The 17,937-nt window shown below is 32.5% G+C and overlaps 1 protein-coding gene across 1 annotated transcript; it reads right to left on the reverse strand.

The window, feature by feature from the left end:
• Positions 1-2,191: 2,191 nt before the first annotated feature.
• Positions 2,192-11,952, reverse strand: LOC143077345 (uncharacterized). The gene is made up of 2 exons (XM_076252967.1): positions 11,649-11,952; positions 2,192-4,099 (listed from the first exon to the last, which is right to left on the reverse strand). The coding sequence occupies exons 1-2, from the start codon at positions 11,698-11,700 to the stop codon at positions 2,199-2,201; spliced, it is 1,953 nt and encodes a 650-aa protein (XP_076109082.1). The 5' UTR covers positions 11,701-11,952; the 3' UTR covers positions 2,192-2,198.
• Between the last annotated feature and the right edge of the window lie 5,985 nt (positions 11,953-17,937).

Raw genomic sequence — 17,937 nt, forward strand, 5'->3', positions numbered from 1 at the left:
GTTTGTTTAGAAAAATTGAGATATAGGAAAGCACAAAGAAAATTTTAACGAACAGACCACACTTTTACAGTCATGCATGTCTACGGGACATATCATGGCTTAATTTTCTAAAAAAAATAAGGTCATCGAAAACTTGATTTATGTCATCGAACATAACAAAAATCTGCTATTTTCGACGTCAAAATTAATTTTTATTTTACTCTTCACCAGAAGATATTCTGAAGATGTGCAGAAGAGACCAATAAAACACGCCCCAGACGAAAACCTCAGTTTCCATTTTGCACTATTAACGACCGTTTGGTAAAACAAAAATAATTTAGACCACGACATTATCAACAATGATGAAATGGCCATATCATTGATATAAACAATTTAGTTGAATAAGAAGTAAAGAAATGAAAAAAAATTGTTTCTACCGTTTATGAATCAAAATGATCAATATGAGTTATTAACTTCAAATAGTTGTGTCAATGTGGTTCAAATCGCCTACACGCTGCTCATTGGGCATGATGGTGTACGTTCGAGTCCCATCAAATTCTATTGTTTTTTCATCGTTCCGTATCTTTTTACATTTGTTGTTTTAAATCACATTATCATGATAGTGTAAAGACACCTAAACAACAAAAAATAAAAAATGTGCTAACAATATTTAGGTTTTATTAAGGTTGAACCGGTAATTGTTGAAATGTATAGTTTATGAAATTGCGATCTTTATTCATAAAGTACACACAAACTCATTTTTGGTTATTCAAGTTAAAAGAAAAATAAATAAGGCCGTTAGTTTTCTCGTTTGAATTGTTTTACATTGTCATATATTACGGGGCCTTTTATAGCTGACTATAGCTAACTTTATATCAATTTTGTTCTTTATTGTATTAATACAATGGTTCACTAGTAATAATGTATTCACGTTGATTATTTAAGGTGTAATCTATTGTAAAATGTACACAATACATAAAAAAAGGATAAAATACATAAAAATCTGATATTTAAGCTTAGTCGGCCTACCATTTTTATGACGTCATAACAAGAAAACCGCAAGAGATAACTATAAATTTTTTGGTGTTTTATAAGCTCAATATCATAGAGACCAATTGAAAGAAATATCAATAGATTCTGAAGTGGGGCCAATTTTCCCCCTTATAGCCCAATTGCCTCAATGTAGACCCTGTAAATAAATGTTCCTGAGACAATATAAACTCAAGTTATCAGACATTTCAAGTATATTTAAATAATATTTATACTTTTATCATTAAAAGATTTGGGAAGTGTTTCCCGATTTTTTTTTGGAAAAAAGATGAATTTATAGAGAATCTGGTGCCATCTCATACTTTCGATTAGACCTGCTGAGTTATTTATTTTCAATACATTGCAAGTCAGGTAATTTATTTTCAAACTACCACAGAACAAAGCATTTATTTTTGTGATTATCAAGGCCGAGTTATTTATTTTCAAAATCCTCCTGCCCCTCCCCCCCCCCCAGAATATCAAATGGTCGTTCCCTAAATTCGTTCATACATGTATATACAAAAAAAAAATGTTTTGCAAGTTTGTCTATACATGTAGAAAAATGTCTGATTTGAAGCGTACCGAAATAAGGGTTTTCGGAAACACATGTCATCTGTTCATATTTTAAAAAGCTGATAATCTGTGTGCGTTCTATAACCTCGTGGGATAAAATGAGAGAATTATGCTTAATATAACAACGCCTTTTATGTTAGATACATATTTCAGCTATGTTTGCGGAAGACCCAATGTTAAAAGGGGTTGTGCAAAATTTTAGCGCAAATTGAATAGGCATACAATAAAAGAACAGAAAACATACCATCTGCCCCAAGTTTTACGTTTTGAATAAAATAGTAGTGCATACATGTATTAACTTTCCATTCAAGGATATGTTATTTTTTTTTAACGAAACTTCATAGTAAAGTAGCACAGTTTTGCCGTGAAGGTAGATCCTAAAGGAAATTGCAATGTCTTTATTTGCAGAGTTTTGACTACATTTATGTACTTTTTTGGTGATTGTACATGTATTTACCGGTCATGTTAGATGATCTAACATTGTATTTGTTGTTATCTGGATATATGTATAGGCTTTTTGTTCTTAATTTGTCGTTATTCTGCTAAATAAATTTGAGTTTAAATCGTTGCTTTAACTATTTACCTCAGTTACATATTACAAGACAAGTCACATATTTTTATTGATTTAATACTTTTTGAAAAATTAGAGTCAAGAAAATCTGAGAAATGTTTTTTTCATTTACTTCATTTTTCCTAACTTTGTCAAATAAATGGTTTACAACCATATCAATAAAACTTTCTTTGCGAATTTGATTTGACAATATCATCTGTTTTAAATCTAAATTTACTTGACTCTTATCTCGTCTTCTTGCCATTTCTTCGATGAAAAATGGAAGTGCATCTGTGAGCACGTCATGCAATGCCGCCCTTACCTTTTCTTCACGTTCACTCGAAAATCTCTTTAGTATATCAATGAGGATATCAATATTTGAACTTTCACTTGGATCATTATATGCTTTCCGGAATTCTGCTACCTTTTCAGCCGGAATTTTTTCATATTTTACTTCATCAAACGTCTGTCCAGCGAAAAAAGTATTTAGAGCTTTGATCGGATTTTCTCGTACTTCCGTAATTTTGTTCGCAATTTCAAAAGAAATGTTTTCATTCATCCCCGCAAAAAGATTGCTTGGAATAAAGAAGTGTTGCAGTTCTCTACTTCGCAAACAACTAATCATGTAATCTAGAACTTTTATCAACAATTTCAATACGTTGTCTTCTGTATCTACAAGTAACAAGGAATTAAGAGTTTCTGAGTTCCAATAAACTGCTGTTTTCCAATGAAACGTAGTTAATATTTCTGAATAATCTTGCAATAAACTCTTTTTGATAGCTTTAAGAATGAGAACAACTTTCTTTTGAACACTTGTCATTGCTCTCGCCAGCTTTATTTCAGCGTTGTTGTATGCCAAACAAAAATCTTTGTTTCTCTCTCGTTTAGTCAAGGCCGGTTTTGCAACAACAAAGAACTCGCTATTGTAAATATCATTCACTACATGTTCTGGTGGCCAGACGCGTTTACGTTGTTTCCACTCATCAAGAAATCTTGGCTTCCCAGCAAGCGGGAATGCTGGTATAAAATCTTTGCTTGATTTTGATTTGTATTTTAGTATAACATCGCCTTTGTCGAACTCTTCTCCATTGGCATCATAATCAATATTGTTGAATTTTGTCTTCCTACTCATAGATTGTTTTTTATTTCTATAAAATTCCTCATTTGGACAAGTATCTGTTTCGTTTTGATTGTTTTCAGCAGTTTCAAAAGAAAGAGCATCGATAATGGAGCCATATGTTTGTAAAAAAATAGACCCCTCTGAATCTGATTTGATGTCAGCTTTCTTAAAAGCGTTTACTAAATGAGCTCCTTTTTTAAGCGGAGACATTAAATCATATTTTCTGTCAAATATCTGCTGATCAATACTTTGTTTTAATTTATCAGATATAAGTTTCGTATTACTTTTAACGTATTTCAGATCTAAAACTGGACAATCAACATCACGGTACGAAACTAACGTTTTTCCTGGCTTTATATTATGATCTATTGCCACGTGCAAACTGTTGCGACCACGTGTTCTTCTAAAATTTGAGAGTAGTTTGTGAAAATCTCGCATATGCTTGAAAGCTTCAGGTCTAATTTCACTAAGTAAATTACTTGGTAGATAACGACCATCAATCAGTTGAACAGTCGGAAGTTTTTCAACCAACTGAAGTCCATTTATGTGGACAAAACAAGGAAGATCGTCTCTGTACTCTAAAGCACTAACAGGAATAGATATTGCCGAAATTATTAGGTAGTCGAAATCCCCTTCGTCTTGTCTGATTCTTAAACGTGTCTGCTCCTGAGTACTTCCAGCAACCATACATCTTTCTCCGCTGAAATAGGACAACAATCGCATTATATAGCTGCAGTATTTGTTTTGTCTGTCATCATTAATAGCTGGTTTATTCATTTCAATAAGTCGTTCGATCATTTCCTGTAACGACAACTCTGGCTTATCAAATCCTGTTAACGAAGTAAGGCCTATAAAATGACAAAGAAAATAGTATTAGAAGTATGTGAATAAAAAAAGTTTATTATAAACGCTGTATGAAAACAGAACACACTCTTTTCTACGTCTGATTTTGTACACGTATTTAAAGAAAAGTAATTGGTTAATCACAAAACCGAATAGCGATTGATAGACCATTTTCAAGATTAGTCGCGTTTAAACAATATTCTATTTTTATAAAACCAATTGACGTAGAATCTTACCGTCGTAATTCCTTACTGGCCTATGGGTTGTTGTTTTTCATTTTTGTTTTTCTTTTAAGAGTTGAGTTCTTTCAGCGCCTATTTTAGCTTACTATACGGTTTGAAATTGTTTTTATTATTGTTGAAGGTCATACGATGACATATAGGTGTTAACCTCTACGATATTTGGTCTCAGGTGAAGAGTTGTTTTATAGACAATCAGACAACACCATCATATTTTTATATACGCAGTAATCAAGGCGTTTGTTTTTCTCTTGTGGATTGTTTCACAATTTGTCATTGTCATTTTTATTCTTCTTAACCTCAACTATTCGATATTTCAGAAGCGTTCGGCAAAATAAAAGAAAAAGACCGAACAAACCTACTTGAATACAAAGATAAAACGACCCAGACGGATAAGATCCCGTTTGTTGTTAGCTTTCATCCTAACCTGACACAAATCTTTCATCCATTGTCCACAAACACTGGCGTCTTATTGAAAATGATCCTTCCTTAAAAGAGATTTTTCCATCACCTCCCGTCATGGCTTAAAACCTCAAAGATATTCTAGTAACATCCAAAGTATCTAAACATGAGATATCAACAATCGGAGGTTATATAAACCATGCGGAAGGGGCAATTGAAAGTGCTGCAAAGTCGCCAATATCGAAACCCAATTCGTCAGCACTATCAAAAAAAAGAAAAAAAATACAACATATTCATAACATCAAATTGCAAAACGCAAAATTATATTTATGTCCTAACGTGTGGAACTTGCAAATTACAATATGTTGGTGAAACAGAAACACCATTTAAAATCCGACTTAATAATCATCGTTCGCAAAAAGAAAGAAACTGCCCAATCACAAGACACCTTTTAAGAGCAGGACATGAATTTGAAAACGTCACATTTCAAATCATGGAGAAAAATTAAAATTGGGATACAAAAGGAAGAGAGATAGATTTTGGATGCACCATGCAGTTACGAACTCTTGAATCTGATGGACTCCATGAGAGAGACGAAAAAAGATTTAAAAACAAATCAAAACCATAACCTTGAAATCATACAAATTAATTTATAGATATTCATATAAGAGGTATGGCCAATTTCCCGTGAATTCTTTTCATTCGATAAGATAGGTAAATCATGTTTAAAATAGCCCGATAGATGCTAATTATAGTACATTAAAATACGTCACATCATCTATTTTCATACCTTGAACAGGTATTCCTAAAAAAACCAAGGCCAAGACTACTGATTTTTTTTATATTGATGTTATCTAATTGTTAACACCCTTTATGCGCAAATGGTACCATACCACGAAACTTGTTAAGAAGCCTAATAATATCGAACAAATTCAAATGGGATGCTGTTTTTCTCATTCTGAATTTATGTATATCTGTATTAGTCCTGGTCTTTAAGGTTTTATCGTCTATAAGATAAGATAAGATCATATAAATTATACTTAAACCGGACGACAACATCTGACATCAGTTGGTCAAAGAACATCTTGTGTTACAACAAAACAACACATGTAATATGACCTTTTCTGGCATTTCAACAAATACAACAACTTCTTGAAGTTTCACATACAATCACGATTTGTAGTGTAATTGATTTGTTCTGTGGTGTTGTTTTATTTTCTGATGACTTATATGTTCCGGTGCAGGGACAGTGGTAAAAAATTCAGTACTTGTATCTACACAGTTGGTGAATTTTCGACAAAATTGCTGTGGACCATGTTGACTGCATTTTAATTTTGTTACATGTAATATCATGTTCAAAAAAGGTTTCCAAAAATTGTTTGTGTTGTTTTGAAACTTGAATACAATGGTCTTATTTTAAGTTATGTGTATATTACACATGCAATATTTGAGCTTCATTGCTATATAATCAATTCTCGTGTTATTGGTTATGTATAGCATCTACTTCAGTTTGGCGACAGTTGCTCCTTGCAAATATGTAATAAATGTGAACACATGAATAGAAAGTAAGTCAAGAGTATGTACAGTCATAGGAATGCACACAATAAGCGATACATTATTTTTTTCTTTAGTAAAATGATATATAGTCAAAATGATCCAGAATGACTCTATGAATTAAGCAAACATCCGAAAAATTTGATTAAAACATTAATATCTAATATTTCAACACAAAAAAAAATCAAAGTATCTATTTGAGATTCGAACTCATTCTTCATAAAATTCTTTCCTTCTAGGTTCTAGGCTCTACCGATTGAGCCACGACGGTACATATAACTGTTACTGGTATTAATCAAATATATAGGTACAATTTAACGATGTTCCACCTTTACATTAAAAAGTTGTTTTTGAGGTATTAGGGACACACTAAACCAGTTTCATTTTTGAGGGGGAAAGTTGTATAAATTACAATATTCACAAAAAACATAACTTTTTTTTTTGGTTTGAAATGTCCTTCTTGGGGGATGCCCTGTTTTTCCAACCTAAAAACACCCTAAATTCCGCAAATTTGACTTTTGTCCTTTTTGAGGGTTGATTTAACTATCTTTCACACATATGATACATAAAAGTCGAGATATTGATCAAAAAGCATTTTTATTTTTTGTTTTTAAAGTAAATTTTATTCTTTCAGCACTTTTTGAAATTGGCCCTTCTGTGAACAAATTTATGGGGAAATTGGCCCTACCTCTTTATCGAACATCAATAAATGTGTAAAACTTTTATTCCAACTTTATGTAGTTGTAGCTACAAACATATTTTATGCAACATCAAAAAATATGTTACACTTTGCCTCAAATCTTGTGTAGATTAAGCTACACAAATATTTTTTTGTCATGCATCCGATTTCACATTGAGAGATGCACACGCCTGATGAAGCTAATTTGTTTAGCGAAATGTTGCGTATTTCTATTTAAAATCTAATAGATTTGTTTAATGTATTAATTAGCGTGTTTAAGTTATATTCTTAGACATTTATATAATTATGTTACAGGCATTTTCTAAATTTAGGAATTTTGTAAAATGACTGAATTTGCAGGCAATTTAGTAAATGCCTAACCTTGACAGACATTATACAAACTGACTGTAAATACCTAGTTATTTTGTAAAATGACTAAAAATTTGTGATTAAATTCCACAAATTGCCTGTTAAGTTTCAGGCATTTTGTAGAAGGATGATATCATTGAGATGGATATGACAAAAGTGGACAAACATATCTTGCAAAAAATAACTAATGGTTAGTTAGAATTAATTGATTCTCCTAAAACCAGATGGGAAGGTTTCTATGTTTTATGATATGTTCTTTTTACTGAAACTACGTTAAGTACATGTACATGTACGTACTCCCTCTGTATTTCAGATACCAATAGTGAATTTATGATTATTATGTCAAAAGGGCAAAAGGACAAATTGTTCTGTCATAAGAACAAAATTTGCAATCGAAATTTAAAAAAATCTAGATTCAAAGCAGTAAAGTGAAACATATGAAGTAGAGAAAATTCGTTTTTAATTGACTAATTGCTGATTTTTGCGTCAGTCGCAAATATGTCATGCATTTTTAAGACGTGAACAATTTGGTTATAATTTGTTAGGGTTATTTCTACAGTGGATTGACCTGAATAAAAGACAGAAATTTAGACTGCAGCTTGCAATTGAAATGAAGGTATGTAAGACAGGAACAGAAAATCCACCCTCAGGCTGCAGGACAGCCATTATAGAGTTATTAACGTGCAGACAGTGTTGATTGACGGGGAAATACCTCCTTAAGGGGTTGATTGACAATTGAATTAATTGTTGATCTTACTTTACATAAATTTATTGCTGTTTATTAGTTTATCTCTCTCTCTATTATAATATTCAAGATAATAACCGGAAACTGCAAACTTACCATCAATAACCAATTCAGGGGCAGCAATCCAACAACGGGTTGTCCGATCGTCTGAAAATGTCAGGGCTGATAGATCTTAACCAGATAAACTTGTTAACCCCCATGTCAGATTTGCTCTAAATGCATTATATTTAGAGATATATTAAGCCAAAAATTGTATTTTATCCCTATGTTCCATTTAGAGCCATATGTGCTATGTTGTTTTGGCAATCGGGGATTTATGGGACGGATTTTTTTAAACAAGATACTTTACAAGTTTGGTTAAATTTGACTAAGTATTTCCATAAAAGCACATGCTTGTGAAAGTTAACAGCCGCCAAGTGATGAGACAAGCTCACTTTGCCCCTTTGGCTAGAAGAGCTAGAAATTGACAAAGAAAAGAAAAAAATAACAGTGCTTTGACAGGAGAAGCGTCTCCAGATAAAGAGGGATCGTCCGTCATAGGCACTGTCCGTTTAAAGCTATAAGTCAAAAGATGCAAGTTAAACGAATCATGATAATATACTTTGATAATTTTGGAGAACATATAAAAAAGAAGATATGCATGTGTGACGTGTGTGCTTATTACAAACATTATGTTGCCTAACGTAAAGTATTTTATCAGTAAAGGTAATGAAAGAGCTTAAATTGTGAAGATCCAGATTTCCCCAAATGTGGTCGGATTGCTAAATCAGATTTTACGCCAAAAAATTAAAGATTTGTTAACAATACCAATAAATAGATTGAAAACAAAACACTAAAAAGTGTTGAATATCATCGAACAAAGATGGAAAAACTGAACAGATGATATAAGCATCTGTTCAGTTTTTCCATCTTTGTAAATCATCTGTTCAGCTTTTCCATCTTTGTGCGATGATATTCAACACTTTTTAGTGTTTAGTTTTCCATCTATTTATCGGTATTGATACACAATCTTTTAGACTCATATATTTATATATATATAAAAAAGAAGATGTGGTATGAACTATCCACAAAAGACCAAAATGACACAGACATTAACAACTATAGGTCACCGTACGGCCTTCAACAATGAGCAAAGCCCATACCGCATAGTCAGCTATAAAAAGCCCCGATAAGACAATGTAAAACAATTCAAACGAGAAAACTAACGGCCTTATTTATGTAAAAAAAAAATGAATATATATATATATATTAAATAAATAAACAAATCGTCTAAACATCAACCCAACAATGTAAGATCTGTAAATTTTAGTGTTGTCAAATCGTACACTTTTGCTTAACCGGTTACTCGGACAATCGTTTGACCGATTAACCGGTTAACCGGTATAGTTCAGATTGGGGTTTGAAAGCCTTATCAATAGTACCCTACACATAGATATAAGATGTAGTATGAGTGTCAATTTGACAACCTTTCATTCAAGTCATAAATTTACGCTTTTAAAATTTAATATTGTCCTTTTGGCATTATACGGCTTGCTTTGAGGATTCCTGGCGAAGTTTGATCTTTAATAATCAGATGCACCGTATCAACTATAGCGTCTGTACCAACTTAAGATGGAAAAATAAAATAAAACTTCTATATCTCGTAGGATTGAATATGTCTGAAACCGATTATTCTTTTCTTTTCTCTTGTTGTCTCAGAAAATAATGCGGAGTGTTTCAATTTGAAATGATTAATTATAAAAAAGAAGATGTGGTATGATTGACAATTTTCCACAAGAGACCAAAATGACACAGAAATTAACAAATATAAGTCACCGTACGACCTGTGTCTTTGCTTTGTTTGCTTGTTTCTTTAAGCATGTGACTCGTACTATCACGTATTCATTGAGAACATTCACATTGGTTTGCATTTCACAATTTTTTAGTAAGCAATTCGTTTCAAGTAAGACTACGCCTTGCACGACGGAGGTTGCACATTTAGATGTAGGTCTACACAAAAATAGATTAAAAACGAACTTATGAAGTAAATCATAAAATTTAATCGCATTACTGATTTAAAGTTACTGTTAAAAAAACATGTGAAACTAATTATGTTTCTTTAAGATCCTGCCCCAAGCTGAGAGACAAGTTCTAATTAATTTTATGTTTTTAGGATTAACAATAACAATCAATATACTGGATAATTGATCTGTCTAATTAATTAACACGACGACAAATTTTAAATAAAACATAACTATTTAATGATTTCTATACAAATATATCAAATCTACCAAAATTGAAAAAAGTCCGGTTAACCGGTTAGCGATTTTGGTATTCGGTATTCGGTCGTTCGAACGGTTAACCGGTTAACCGTTGACAACACTAGTAAATTTGCCGAATGCAAATTTTTTGTTCTTCCCTCGCCGGGATTCGAACCCATGCTACTGAGATATCGTGACACCAAATCGCCTGCACTGCATGTAGACGTCCCGCTAGACCACACGACCACCTGGGCTTCACAAAAATAAAGCTTTCGGTGGTCGTGTGTTACCTTTCCTCGTCAGTTTTAATCTAGCGTCGTACTACAGTCATGACATATAAGGCATGGAGATGTTATTGTTACAGATCAGCTCAGTTATCTATAGAAAAGGATCCTACAAATTAATGCAAGATACAGTCCCAGAAAATAATTATATATACAACTCGTCTAAACATCAACCCAACAATGTTAGATCTGTAAATTTGCTTTCGCAATTTTTTTTGTTTTTACCTCGCCGGGATTCGAACCCATGCTACTGAGATATGGTGACATCGAATCGCCTGCACTGTAGCCGTCCCGCTAACCCACACGACCACCTGCCAGTGGGCTTCATAAAAATGAAGCTTTCGGTGGCCGGGTGCTACCTTTCCACGTTTTAATCTAGCGTCGTACTACAGTACATGATATATAAGGCATGCAGATGTTATATTAACAGATCAGCTAAATTATCTATAGTAGAGGATCCTACACATTAATGTAAGATACTGAGTCACAGAAAATAATTATATTTATTAGTACGTCTAAAAATTTTTGTTCTTCCCTCGCCGGGATTCGAACTCGTGCTACTGAGTTATCGTGACACCAAATCGCACTGTATCCGGCACACTAGACCACTCGATGAAGAAAAAAGTATGACAAACTGATTTACCAGACTGACGGATGGACAGACAGACAGACGGACGGAGTGGAAACCCAGAGCCTCCTTTGACTTTGTTTGCAGAGGACCAGTAACATAAGAGATAATTACATTTTACCTCCCTGGTAAATCATAAATAAATAATACCTGCTTACCAACTTAACAGTTCTCATGGGGTAGAACGAAGTGATCGGATGGGGATTTCGTCGTACCCTTTCAATACCAACACATTCGCTAAGTCTATTTAAGGCTGAGCTTTGACGACCTGGAACTTTCTATTTTAACTAGTTTTTATTTAACATGCTTAATATAAATAAGCTTTACAAACTCAAATACACTTGTAATTTACCTGTATAAAGATCTATAAATAATAAAGTATTATAATATGTATGTATTTATAGAGTTACTTACAAATGGAAACTAAAATAAAACATGTTATCCAACATGCTGCATTTGAAGTCATTCTTTAGTTGGAACGTCGACCATAATCTTTTTCACTATTCTTGTAAATGTAAAATTATGTATAATCTCCTACTCACATACTACGCAAGTGAACACATGTATTTGTATTTCATGTTGACAGTTTGTGTATCCGCCTCATTAAATATTCATAGAAAATCCCATAATCTAAATTGAGAAATGTTTGTTTACAAATCAAAAGTTAATAAATTCACCTTCATTTGAAACAGGTTTTCACGAATGTTTTGCAACACGATCGAATGGTTTATTTAAACTACATTTACTTTTATTTGGGTCATAATATCTATAGTAACTGTAACGGTTCACGTACATATAAGATTATGTTCAACATATTAAATTCTAATCCACTATTGGATGTGAAATTTTGGTTAATTCACCATAAGGGGGTTCGCGGGTCTAAATCATTCATATAGGATTTCTCTATATTTTTTCTATAAATGAACTTTATCTTATAGTTAATAGAAAAATAAAATAAAAAAAGTGGGGTCACCGTTCATTTGCGCTCACAATCTGCCTTCGAAAGAAGCATACATTTTTCATTGTTTTTGTAAACTAAGGTGTTTTTTTCTGTTGAAGTAATAGGAGAAATAAAGGAAATATCGAAATAAAAAAAAGAAATTTATTACAGAAATCGCTAAAATTTTACAATAATTTAGTTTAAGTACAGCTTATATGGAAATTATATTAAAAAAAATAGGATGAAAAATTTTGTCCTGCATTTTTTTTAGCTGTAATCTCTGTCCTGCCTTTTTATTTTTCACTCTAATCGGTCCTGCCTTTCTTTTTTTTAGTTTATCCTGACTTTTTTTTACCTAAATTGTCGTCCTGACTTTTTTTTTTGCAAGTGTCACATCCTGCCTTTTTTTTTTACTCAAAACTCCTGTCCTGCCTATTTTTTTCAAATTTCATCCTAGCCCCCCATAAAAATCAAATGGTAGCTCCCTTAGGACTATTAAGGTACTTTCTATGTCCGATATGTATAAGTGTAGAGCGTTTGTGTAGACTCTCCCATGAAACTCCCTTTTATTGTTTGTAAACAAGCAAATTACATGCAATGTGATTTTTCAGAGGGAGGAATTTTTAAAAGCCAGCATGAACGGTTGTCGTATCTAGGTCAAATATGTCAATTTCGAATTGCAACCAGTGGCGGATCCAGAAATTTTCATAAGTGGGGGCCGCTCCAGTCACGCTTCAATGATTCCCTATATAAGCAACCAAATTTTTTCCCTAAATCCGCCTCTGGCAACACATTACAGTCGGCCACAGACCACAATAAAATTCTCTATCAGTTCTTTATGACGTTTTGTTTCATTAAAATAACAAAATAATGCACCGAATCTTTTTATCATTTTTTTTGTGTGTTTAAAACACAGTTCCAGTCCAAAAATATATCCAACATTCAGAAAGATTGCTATCCAGTATTTTACAAATTTAGCCAATACACATCCATACCCCTAAGGACAAGTCAAAAGAGATTCCGAAAACTGTAAATCTCACCTTTTTGCACCTGTTTCAGTCATTCTTTCCGGGCCATATCAAAATCAGTTAAGATACAACACCCAACAGTTTAAATCACCTCTCTTCTTTCATTTCTACCCCAAAAAATCTAAGAAATGGGCGAGGAAGGGAAAAAAATAAAGAGAAAATGCACTCTTATAATTTTATTAAAGGAACCATATTCGGGGAGAACGAAAAACGGGTCATTAATTGTGGTCTTTGGCAAGTCGTAATCAATGAATTAGTAACAACATGTGCGTCATTTAAGAGTTTGTTTTAAGTTATTGAAATATATCAAATACGTACCAATTAGAAAAAAAAACACATTATTATGCAGTAGTCAATATAGGCAATATAAAGACAGGATTATAAAAGTTGTTATCCATTCGTTTGATGTGTTTGAGCTTGATTTTGCCATTTCATTAGGGATCGTCTTTTTTGAAATTTCTCCGGAGTTCAGTATTTTTGAAATTTTACTTTTGATTTAAACATATTAATTAAGATACAAGTACAGATTGCTAATTTTACTGTTTTGGTATTTAACAATATTAAGTTATATTTCATTGTAGTTTTAACATGGTTAGGCATTATATTCGTTTTATTTTAGCCCTCACTACCGCTTGAACTAAAATAATGTCGAACATAATGCCTACCAATGTCATAACTACAATAAAGTATAGCTTGCATCAGTTATTTCTTAAGTACATTTCTTGACCTGCTACAAAGTGAGTTTCAACAGGTTTTGTTGTCCCATTACATTATGATAAACCCCTTTTTCTCTTACGTCTTTCTAATAATGGCTTCAATTGTAGAATTTATCTATGAATAAAAATAGGTATGTGGTAAATTGACAGCACCATAAATACCAACTCAAAATAGTTTTTAACTTTTATTGTTCAAATAATTCATATTAAAACGGGAGTTTTCAGTCGTCTGAAAATAAAATGAACGCTGCAATATATGTTACTCAACTACTTCCAAGTTTAAAACCATGCTCATATCGTTTCTTTTGATATTAAAACTGCCGTTTTGCCACTACTGTTTTTTTTTATAAGATATCAGGTGGTCTATGTAAAGTTTGTTTTTTACATAATGAAATGCCTGTAAAATGTCAAAAACATGACAATGTTTTCCATTTGTTTGATGTGTTGATTTAGCTTTTGTTTTTGATATTTGAAACAAAAAAACTTTCCGTTTTAGGTTATCCTGAGAGTTTGGTACTTTTGTTATTTTACTTAAAATGGGAGTACAACAGTCAACATTGTGTCATAATCTCTTAAAAACAAACAAATATGTAACAGAAAAAAAAAATCATATATACTAATAGTACACAAACAAAAATGAAAGACAAGAATACATTAATTTACCATATCACAATAACACAATGAAGAGGTGTATAAGAACCGAACCAGGTCAAATTGATACCATATAAAATAGACTATACAGTAAAATATGGTTATACTCATTGTCCAGCCAAAATTGTTCTTTACATACAAGCCATCGATTCTTTGTCTTTTTATGTCAATATTTACAACAATTCTTTAGCAAATAATCATTACAAGACTTTAAAAGCAAATCGTAACCAAAGTTTGGTCAACACGCAATTGTAAAAAAGCTTTTATACATTATTTTTTATTCATAATAATTTCATAGTATACAGGCAAAGATGGAAGTAGACATTTCCACAACAGGGTGTTGAAATACATCAATTTTTTTTTACCAGTTAACACAAAATATACAGACAAAGATACAAACAGACAGTTCTACAGCAGCAATACATATATTTTTTTCTACAAATTAAAACAAGTTTCCAAAAATTTCTGCATCACAATAACTAACATATTCCGAGTGCAATCTTCCACTTTTGGTGCTTTAGTACTATGCATTTCGTCAAGTAACCACGATACAGCAACATCAATTACAGTGCTTTTCAAACTATCTGTTGAAAGGGCTTTGATAATTTGCGAGTTAACATCCTTGGCGTTTAGTTCATATCCCCTGGTTTCTTCAATCAAAAATGGAACGGCTTCTGTTAAAACCTCATGTAAAGCCCTCCTCACAACTTCTTTATTTTCATTCACGAATCCTCTGAGCAGTGTAACGACAGATTCGACTATGACGTTATCACCTGGATCGGAATGCATTTCTTGAAATTCCTTTATCTTGCTCCTAGAAACAATGTCATAGTGAACTTTAACAGTACTTTGTCCTTTGTCGAAATTCTGTAAATTTTCCATAAGGTTTTTTTGAATTTCAACAATCTTTAGTACTATATCGTGTATTTTATCTTCATGTATACCGACAAAGAGATTGCTAGGAACAAAATAATGTTGCAGATAATTGTTACACAAGCAATCGACCATATACTTCAGAACGTTTTGAAGGAATTCATGAATATTGTCCTCCGTTCTTTTTTCAAGTATTTGAGTTTCAGTGTTCTCAGACACCAAGTATACAACCGTTTTCCAGTGAAATGTTGTCACTATTTCAGTATAATCTCGCAATGAACTTTTCTGTAAGGCTTTTATGATAAGGATGACATTCTTTTGAAGTTGAGTCATGGCTTCAGCTAGCTTGATTTCTCCTATATTGTATGCAAGACAAAAGTCAATTACTTTTGATGGTTCCACAAGGGCAGGTTTTGCAACGACGAAAAACTCACTGTTATATATATCTGTAACGACGTCTGTCGGCGGCCATTTTCTTTTCCGGTATAGCCACTCATCTAAATACCTAGGTTTTCCCTTTAGAGGAAAGACGGGAATGAAATCTTTGCTTGTTTTATATTTGTACTGAATAGTGACTTGATCGTCTTTGTCATTCCCTCGAACCTTTTCTATTATATGACTCTCATTATTTAATCTACCTGATAAACCGGAAGTCGATGGCACATCATCAGACGTTGAACAATCACCGCTAGAATCTAACTTTGGTTTCTTTGGATTTGGAGAAGATGTTTGATGCAATATGTCCTCGGTGTTTGCAAGTGCTTCACTAAGTGGATCGTATGCTTGATGGAAAATAGACTCCTTGCTGTTACGAGACATATTTGATTCCTCATGTGACAGGTTTAATTCCTCCCACCCTTGAACAAGACTACTGATTGCTATACCTGTATTACGTATCTTTTTTTCATTTTCACGTGAATCTCCTTGGAGACTTTTTTCGACATTTTGTTCAATAAGTCCGATGTCTTTCTTCTGTTTGTGTTGTGCCATGCTTAGTTCTGGACATTTAGGATCTGCATAATCAACCAATGAAACTCCCGGTTTAATCTTATGATCTAAAGAAACATGCAGTGTGCTTCGACCACGTGTTGAATCCATCTGAGTTACTATTTTATGAATATTTCTAATATGTTTGAAAGCTTCCGGTTTGATTTCACTAAGTAAATCACTTGGCAAATATTTGCCGTCGATCAGCTCAATGCCTGGAAACAGGTTTTTCAACGTACTTCCGTTAATATATACAAAACATGGTAAGTTTTTTCTATATTCTAAGCATTCAATTGGAATAGAAATTCCAGAGATTACTAAATAATCAAAATCTCCTTCATTTTCTTGTAGCCTCAATCTGGTCTTCTCCTTAGTACTTCCGACTACCATACATCTTTCTTGTCCAAAATGAGACAAAAACAGAGATATGTATTCGCAATATTTTTCTTGTCTTCTGTCGTTAATAACTGGTTTAGCCATTATTTCAAGCATACCAATCAAAGCTAGAATGCCATTGGTCTCATTGCACACACTTTTGCTGGCCATTTCTGATAGATGATCATAGATGTCTGAAAAAAAATTAAGACATTACTATATCTAAATTGAATAAACATTAAAACACGTCCTTTATGAACGTAATGACTACACTTTTAGGAAAACAACTTTAGTTATGTGATTACTTATGAACTAAAGTTTAAATCAGAACTTTTATATGAGGGTTCACTATTCTGTATACTTTTGGAATAGTATTCTCTTTCTGTTAGCCTCCACCCACACCCCATTATATACGTAAATAACAAGAAAAAATATTGAGATCTCCTCTCAGTGTGACCAAGAATGTCATATATACTATTTTTGATGATTTATCTATATTTTATTACTTTTTGTTTTTATTTTGCATTTCTGCTTCTCCCAGTTTAATATCGCTAATAATTATTATAAAAACTATTTTAGAGAAAATATGAAGTTGAAAAACTAAGAAAGGATCGTAAAATCAATGTTTATGCTGTAGTTTCTGCAATGTAGATATTTGAAACTCAACTAATTCGAAACTCACCAAGCCTGGGAATGCTTCTCTCACAACACGAGATTTATCTCGAATATAATCCAGGTATGATCAACAAACTTCTTTCTGCATTTCGCACACATTCTCTGAGGTAAATGTAAACATGGAATTATTTTTCTTCATTTTTTCAAACAAATAAACATCTGAAAAGTTCCAACTGTTTAATAATCCAGTATTCAATCATAATAATATATAGATAATATATAAGTCGAGACGTAAAATTTTAAACGCTGCGAAGGTTCGATAAGCAATTGCCTATTTAAATATATTTAAGATGTATATCAATTTACAGTATGTATATGACAGCTATGGCAACTAAAGTCTCAAATGAGCCAAAAAAATTCAACGGATTACTAAGTTTGAAAAGATATATTAGTATACAAATTAAATAGCTACCGTGACAGGTGTCGTATTTCGTGAACATGTTTAAGATAAATTGTTC

The sequence above is a fragment of the Mytilus galloprovincialis genome, chromosome 1 (genome assembly GCF_965363235.1).
Source record: "Mytilus galloprovincialis chromosome 1, xbMytGall1.hap1.1, whole genome shotgun sequence".
Taxonomy (NCBI): Eukaryota; Metazoa; Mollusca; class Bivalvia; order Mytilida; family Mytilidae; genus Mytilus; species Mytilus galloprovincialis.